Source organism: Brassica napus, chromosome A6 (genome assembly GCF_020379485.1).
Source record: "Brassica napus cultivar Da-Ae chromosome A6, Da-Ae, whole genome shotgun sequence".
NCBI classification, from domain to species: domain Eukaryota; kingdom Viridiplantae; phylum Streptophyta; class Magnoliopsida; order Brassicales; family Brassicaceae; genus Brassica; species Brassica napus.
In genome coordinates this window covers 15,692,898-15,701,492 of record NC_063439.1, presented here as the reverse complement: position 1 = coordinate 15,701,492, position 8,595 = coordinate 15,692,898, and the positions used below count along the sequence as shown (strand labels likewise).

Here is an 8,595-nt window from a genome sequence, read left to right as displayed (position 1 = left end):
TTGTTTGTCTGTGTAAGAAATGAGGATACGAAGATGTAGATGTCGATTTTAGATGTATATTTTGAAATTGGTTGTTCATGGTAGTTGGTGTATTGATGACAATGACAATGTTGTAAATAAAAGAGAAAGATGAAAATGATTGAGTAAAGTAATTATTTTTTTAAAAAAATGGTATTTTTGTAAATAACTTGAACTTTTAAGGTGAATTGAGCAAATAAAAATTCAAAAAAGTAAGGTTAAGTAAGGTTACTTTTTTGTTTAACCACAAGTTTTGAATTATTTTTGAAAGAAGCCCAAGATTGTTTAGCACAAAAAGGGATGCATATATGAAAACTTTAGAAATTATGTCAATTAAAAAAAATGAGATCAGAGAATAATAGTAAAGAGGCAATTTAACAGGTTTATGACCAATTTAGTTGTTCCCATTCCCAAAATGGTTGTGATAGCCCATCAATCATATCTGAAATTCTTTGCGTAGTAGTAACATTCACGGGTAACTGAACTTGGTCTTCACCCCCTGAATATGAAGTTTCCGATGAGGTTGATATTGTGGCACATGATGATCTCTCAGCTCTATTGTTAGGAAGCTTTCTCTCTAGGAGTTTTGATATCCCAGCAATCATCTCTGAGTTGCTTTGTGTAGTTTCTATTGAAATTGGTCTTGCGTTGTGAGATGATGTCTCAATTCCATTGCTAGGAAGCTTTGTCTCTGTCCCAGAACCTTCCGTTGGACGTCTATCAAAAGCTCTCGAGCTTCCAGATTTTAAGTAGATTCGACAGACACTGAATTCGTGCCTCAACTAGTTTGAATAAAAAAGAACAAAAAAGAATCACGTAAAACCTTTTCTCATGAAAAAAATCGACTTTTCTTTTTCGTAAGTGTGCAGCATTTTAGATACTAGCGATTAACCTTAGGGTAAAATTCTATGAATGTAATTCTTTTTTGGGAAAATTGCCAAAACATAATAAAAATTCAGCATGGTTGTCCCTTTAGTATAAAAACTTTTTTGTCCACTTTTTCTCTCTTTTGCCCTTTTCAATTCAAAAAAATTAATGAAATAAATAGTTTTATAAATAAAAAAATTTGTAAAAATAGAAACAATTGATAAAACACCAATATGTACAAACTCATTTTTTTGGTTGAAAAACTTGATAAATTAAATTTTTTAAAATTACGTTCTACTAAAAAGTAGAATTCATCTTCTACGGAAAATGAGTTAGGTGAAAGTGAATTCTAGACTAAACAAGTTAGTCTACTATTTTTAAATGAACAATCTACTTTTACTTAAAATTCTAAATAGGGAGAATGTGAATTCTACTAATTGTAAAGAAACTACTTTTCTGTCGAATGCAGCTTCTACTTTTATTACGTATTCTACTACTCCCAGAATGTGAAATATAGACATTACTCTGACGGCTATATGAGGTAGAATCTGCTTATGAAATTATTGTTTTCGTTCTACGAATAAGACAATCTGATTTTTGCAAAAAATTAGGAAATTTCAGTTAGAAAAATATTCTAAAAATATTTAAAATATTCTAACTTCCTAAAACATGTATATTTGGCCACAAAAATATTCTAAATATATTTGTAATCTCCGTGCTTTCCTAAAACGTTACAAAAATATATTTTTTATTTTTTATATATATGTACATATATATATCCAACTTTTTTATATATTTACAAACATATATCAACAAAAATTATATATGCATATTTATTTTTATTAATATATTTATTTATAGAATTATTTGAAATTCAGTTGTGTATATCACGGGAATATATAAATGTTATTGTCTATGCATGAGAATATTTTATTTTTAATTAACATTATATATTAAAATTAATAGTTGGATTTAAGTATATAAGTATCGTAAAAATATTAGTATATAAGTGTTACTTATTATAACTGTTTAAAGTATAAAATTATTTATCAAATATGATTACACATTTAAAATATTTAATAAAAATTTAAGATATTTAAATAATTTATAAAATAGTTAACATACACTAAAAATTGTTGAATATTGACTAAATAATTTAGTCAAAATTTTGGAAATATCTGTTTGCAAATTTAAATTTACAATTTATAAAAAAATATATTAAAAACTTTTTGTGTGATCTTTATGTTAATTAGATTTTTATTAACATATTCATTTCTTTTTATTAATGTACTTATTTATATAATTATTTTGAATTCAATTGCTTATATCAATTTTTCATATTAATATAAGAAAACGTTAAATATATTATTAATATATTCTAAAATGTTGACTTAAAATTATATAAGTATATATTTTTATTTATTTATTTATTTATTTTAATTCGTTTTAATGTTTAAATACTTTTAAAATGTATTTATTTGATTAATTTGATGAATCAAAAGTTATTTTTAGGATTTTGAAAAAATTATACAAAAAGGATAACTTAATGATCGTATTATACCAAAAGGACAACTATGTTAAATATTTGCTTCGTTTTGGCAATTTTTTTTTTATAACCGCATGGATCTCGAAAGACTTTTAGACCTAAACACTAATCACAAAAGGCATTGCATCACAAATTCTATGAATATAATATTATAATTTATAGAAAAAGAATGTACGATGTAAACACACTTTACGCCAAACATAGACTGTATAATTAATGTCAAATACTATAACAAACATGTATTTTTTTCTTAAAAAATCAACCGCACACTTTTTCTTTGAATCACTTCTGAAAACACTATAACAAGTTAAAACGGATTATATGTATAAAACATATCACTATTTAGCTCAGGAAAGAACCAAATTGTAGTTTGCATTCATATTTTTGTATTCATATTTTTCTGCTGTAATAATTTTCTTAAAGCTTATTCGGTTAGTTATACACTTCATATGTTTGTCCTAAAGGTGTGAGACATAAGTTATATATGTATATTTTGGAATACCGTATGTGATAAATGTGTTCAAATTACAAGTGGTTACGTACCTTCGGGATGGTAGATACGCTGGCTGTTTCGTCTATTGCTTTATATTCATTCATCTTCCACTTTGTCTTTCTCCCCTTAGGTGCTTTCCCCATGTAAAAAACCATCGTCTTCTTAACTCCGATCACTCGATTATCCGGTGAGAACACAGGCCCCGGTGAACCAGTTGCTTTCCAGTATCCTGAATTAGTGGTCCTGCTCGGTCTACCTCCTCTAGCTTCTCTCTCTTGTCTTGGCACGAAGAAAAGCCATTGTTCTCTGTCTCCTTGCCACCTCTCTCCCGCAAGATCTACAAATAAATAGCCAGTAGAACACAAGTCTCCAGCGTTAGGCCTCAGTTTATGTGTGTTTCCGTTTACGGTCAGACTAAAACCAATTTAGTTATGTAGATTTTTTTTTTTTTTGTTCTTTTGCATTCACGTTTGTGAGTACTTTCTATAAGTGAACTCAATATCTTTAGCATGTTAAACAATCTAAACACAAACGAAAATAGGAACATACAATTTATGTTTGGCGTTTGCGTTTACACTATCCCTAAATATTTAATAGAAAATAAAAATGCGGAACTATAGATTTGAGATTTTCTGACAACTTTTTTACATATAAAATGTTTAGAGAAAAAAAAAACACATAAACGCAAACAAACATTTTTAAACAAAAAAAAAACGCAAACAAACATTTAAACCCTAGATATTGTGCATACAATCACAATATGATCACAAATGCAAAAAAAAGAAGTAAAACTCTACTATGAGACGTATCGGTATAATATCCTCTTTTGGCCATATATAAGTTAAACTACGGACCAGGATTCATTATTATCATCAAGATCATATATAGCTAATGATGTTTGCATACGTACTTGGAAGCTGAGTAGGCTCAACGTTAAACACATCCAGGATGGGTATGAGGCTGTAAATGGTAGCATGTCCTCCGTCAAGCTGGATTCTTAAGTAGAACGAAATCAGCTCCACTTCCGTCGGATAGAAGCGAAACCCTACAGGAGGAAGCTCTTCGACCATTTTAGTTTCTTTTTGTGTATGTTTACAAAACTTTGGCTTCTGTGTGAAAACTTCATGGGCTCACTATGAGTTTAAATAGGTGCAAGTGCTAGTATTTCGAAGTAGAGATCGGGTTTTCTGAGTGAAATAGGAAATTTTTTTACGCGTTTCCACTTTAGTTTTCTTTATTTATTTATTTTTGTTTTTGAAAAAAGGCTTTTCTTTCATTTATTACTATTTGTCTTTTCATACTTTGTTTGGGAACTGAGCGCGGGCCCATTCTGTGGTACCGTTTATGTCAATTCTAGGCTAGTCAATTCTTATGGAACAGTGACTGCTTTTTGTAAGCCACATACCATATCATTGAATCAGTCAAGGTTTCTTCTTACTAGTTTCCGACTAAATACCTAATTATTCTGGGACGGGATCCCGACCAGGAGTCCCGGACCCATTTTGAAATTTCCGTATCATTTCCTTTTTTTGTGTCCATTCATATAACTACTGTTAGGGATTTTTTCTTATATGGTGAAAGACATGAATAAAAAAGGTACTGGGTATTTGAGTTATCTATTTGGATACTAATTTTTAAATAAATTAAATACCTTAAAAGTTTACATAAATTCAACAAACTTTTTAAAATTTCACAAAATTGCTTTAAGTACTTGAATTATCCAATTTATATGCTCTGAAGCTATTCCTTACTAAAATTATTGAGAGATTGGCAATAATTTTAGCCACTGTAACTTTTCAACTTCTCAGTGTCTCGGTTTTTGTCATTTTATCATGAACACGTCAGATAGTGTATAGTTCAATAACCAATTTATCAGTTCACGTTCTTATATATGTTGAAGGTAAGCAAATAGGGGATTCAAGAAGATCTTAGAACAACTCGTTTGGATTCTCAATGAGGTTCTAATAATTAAAAAAATAAAAACATTCGACTCTTCCGGTAAATTTTCGACCTGCGTTCAATCCCAAATATTTTTTCGCTCCCGTTTTGATGCTCTAAATAATTTTAATAAACTCCAGACTGATTTTAATATTGAGGTTTAATATTTCCCGAGCCTTCGGTTTCCTCGAGAAATTCTATAATACCGAAATCATGGTTTCGTCCAATTTTGGGTTTTTCCCGTCGTGCTTCGATCCCGCCGTGCTTTGATCCCGCCGTGCTTGCCTCCCGTCCTACTTAATTCCCATCATGCTTCCGGCATATTATGTTTCCAACATAATATTTTACTGATACAAAATTTTGCAGAAAACTTCGTGCAGAAGAAACGTCCTGCTCCTAAAACGTCGAGCATTATACGTAATATTCATCGTATAATTGAAACCTAAAGCGGAGAATCATTTTCTATGACTATTGGCCATCTTAACACGGATAACTCCGACAAACTTAGCCTATCAATCTCGACAAGCGTTCTTTCGCCCTCGGTCAATTACGCCTTCCAGTAAAGGTCCAAACTAGAATTTGGCATCCCTTTTAAGGACGATCATAAACTAACATGACCCAATGTTAACACGAAAGTACCATGGTCTAATCCTTGACCTACAACTTCTTTGGCTATCTGAGTGAACACATCCTTCACGTCAAGCCAAACTATTTGAGAAACCATCGCTCCATCACTTAACAGCTAAACGACAATCTACGATTTGTCTAAAAAAGTCGTGTGACTATTAAGAGAATAATTATCGTATAGCTCACAGTCGAAAATCATATGCTAAATTCTTTGTTACGAAACTCAGTTCCAAATAACCAAACAGTTAACGAAAAACCTAAACTTGTCGACAGTCGACGAAGTTCGATATTCCACAATTCAGTTTAAGCCCGCTATGTTTTATCCATAATATGCGGCATGTAAGAAAAAATTTGTAGCTCTTAGAGCTATACGAAACATTCTCAAAATTGCATGAAATAGATCTCGGAAGGCCAACACTTCACAAAGCACTATGAAAGAAAATGCTTCTTCCTATGGACAAATTTACGCGACCCCTCAGTCCTAATTCCTCGATCGCAAATTAAACTATTAGCACCCAAACAGAAATATTAGTTTTGGCTGCGAACATCCGCAGACAAACCAAAAATGTTTCTCCGACGTAGGGTTAAGATCTCTTGCAACACCGCGAAACATCTTCAAGCCCGCAAACATTCCAACCACGAAAATGCGGCATGCAAAAGAAAAACCAACCTTCAGTATCGCGAGACGTCCAAATGCTTGAAGAATAAGTTTTTTCGACAAAAATACCTTCCTCGATAAAAACACCTTCTTGGAAGAACAAGCAGTCATACTCACTAAAATCTTCTCAAACACGTATCCTTCGCGAAGAGTCAAAAACGGTAATATCTACCGATATGTTTATTGCTGATCACAACAAACTCTCAACGTCCTAAACAGACTAAGTCATCTCGCAGAGATAGATCTCGAACACCCGACACAAGGGTAATAGTGCTATATAAAAAAATTCAAAATTTTGGTCACCACTTCCGGGAGACTTAAAAATTGTCCTCGAAAAGATGCTCGATTCCTACCATACAAGTCACATAAGCCGAGAACATATTGCAGCCTTTAAAGCGGGACAGAATCACGTCAAAAACGATACGGGAAACGTAAGTCGAAGTAGTCATCGCACCCCCTAAAGCCGTGATTAGACCTAGGTCTTGCCCTGGACCCATCACATTGGTCTCTAACATCTCTAGGTATAATATCAAACACCCTGATACGAGATCCCAAAATTTGTCTCTTGGCTAATATTCGAGCGTCTTCAGAAATCCCGCAAGTTTTGGCACTGCGGAAAACTCTCAAAATAGATCACGGATATAGCAGTTCACACAGAGTTAGATTATAAGATGACAACACGTAGTCTTCCCTCTACACCCATATAACATGCCATCGGCAGCAACATGCCTGATAACCTCTACACGACATATAAACTATAGACCGTAAAGGTCTCGCTGGAAAATAGGTCATAAGAATCTTAACTCCAAGACGAACTACGAAAGGCTTGATCCCTTCAACAAGGATACGTAGGCAGCCGTCATAAGGCGCAGCCCCAATCTTATCGCATTCCACTCTCAGAAGAACGAAAAGACCACTTACGACGGAACTTTTCAACCATAAATTCCGCCTAACTTGCCAAGCCACTCGCTAGAACCTCACACTAAAAGCTCACAATTCTAACGAGCTGGGGGGCTAACTGTTGGGGTCAAAAAAGGTCACGACGGAATCAATGTCTAAAAGTCTCGGGAAAATATTTCTCGCAATATAAATTTTGTATAATGTTTATTGAAAAGGTTGTACGATGTTCTAGAATTATATTATCGACAATAAGAAGCAAACATTGTTGGTGTCAAAAACGGTTATCTAGAAATAAACGTCCAAAAATTATATTTCTGTATGAAAGCTTTCTCGACACACTCTCGACAAAAGTTCCTGAGCAAAATACTCTAGAGAAATGGATCATGAAACCAAACAAGCAATCCAAGTCATTCGTTCAGACCTTTTCAGGTGCATAACTTCACAGACGCTTCAGATGTTTAGCTATGGATGAAGACCTTCCCTAGTTTGATTGATCTCATCTTTTGACACAAGATAGAACTTTGAGTTAGCTTTCCAATGCCACCGGTCTGAAGACAATCAGCATCATGTAGCATACGTTATGCTCGTTTTATCGAAGGGTGGACAGAGTACACCGTCCAGCTCGGCGGATGGCCGAGCTGGATCAACCAAACGACCAGCTCGGCCATCCGCCGAGCTGAACCAGTCCAGCTCGGCGGATGGCCGAGCTGGATCGACCACGTGACCAGCTTAGCCATCCGCTGAGCTGAACCAGTCCAGCTCGGCGGATGGCCGAGCTGGAACGTCAACACGACTAGCTCGGCCATCCACCGAGCAGAACCAGTCCAGCTCGGCGGATTGCCGAACTGGAGCGAACACATGATCAGCTCGGCCATCCGTCGAGCCGGACCAGTCCAAGTTGGCGGATCGCCGAGCTGGACCAGTCCAGTTCCATGGAGGGCCGAGCTGGATCGAACACGCGACAAGCTTGGTCATCCGCCGAGCTGGACCAGTCCAGTTCAGCGGATGGCCGAGCTGGACCAAACACGCGACCAGCTCGGCCATCCGCCGAGCTGGACTAGTCCAGTTCGGCGGTTGGCCGAGCTGGAACGATTGTGGTGTCACAGTCCCGTCCTCATTGCTCCCTCCTTCGGGATTGGATTGAACATGCTATTGTTTCATCTCGATCAGAGTCACCATCGAAACTTTACGATTTAAAACCGAATAACTTGTTGTCTCGTATGAAGTTCGAATTGATCATATAAAACGGAAACGGTTAACTAAACACCTCGACTGCCTCCACTATACGAGAAATTTGAACCTTCTTCAGAATCGATGTCGTTTGGGAAGCGCTCTTTCGATAAATCGTAAAAACGCTTAAGTCGGATAACGGCCCGAAAAGGACCAAAACGCGGCTAAGAGCCCACTTATGATTTTATACCAAATCAAGCCCAATCGTTATGACGGTTTATCTTTTGTTATGCAGGAGAAGATAAATTTCATGTTCGAAAGATAAATGACAAGTTTCGAAAGATAAACAAGAAGATCGAAGAAAAATGGAATATTTCC

At 35.0% G+C, this 8,595-nt stretch overlaps 1 protein-coding gene across 1 annotated transcript; it reads right to left on the bottom strand.

The window, feature by feature from the left end:
• Positions 1 to 325: 325 nt before the first annotated feature.
• On the bottom strand, positions 326 to 4,131 carry LOC106361514 (putative NAC domain-containing protein 61). Its single transcript, XM_013801266.3, has 3 exons — positions 3,835 to 4,131; positions 2,975 to 3,261; positions 326 to 800 (listed from the first exon to the last, which is right to left on the bottom strand). The coding sequence occupies exons 1-3, from the start codon at positions 3,992 to 3,994 to the stop codon at positions 402 to 404; spliced, it is 846 nt and encodes a 281-aa protein (XP_013656720.1). The 5' UTR covers positions 3,995 to 4,131; the 3' UTR covers positions 326 to 401.
• Between the last annotated feature and the right edge of the window lie 4,464 nt (positions 4,132 to 8,595).

Coding starts and splice junctions, on each gene's coding strand:
- LOC106361514 (XM_013801266.3), bottom strand. CDS start 3,994: ATGGTCGAAGAGCTTCCTCCTGTAGGGTTTCGCTTCTATCCGACGGAA. Junction 3,262..3,834: donor TGAGCCTACTCAGCTTCCAA/GTACGTATGCAA, acceptor ATTTATTTGTAG/ATCTTGCGGGAGAGAGGTGG. Junction 801..2,974: donor GCGTATCTACCATCCCGAAG/GTACGTAACCAC, acceptor TATTCAAACTAG/TTGAGGCACGAATTCAGTGT.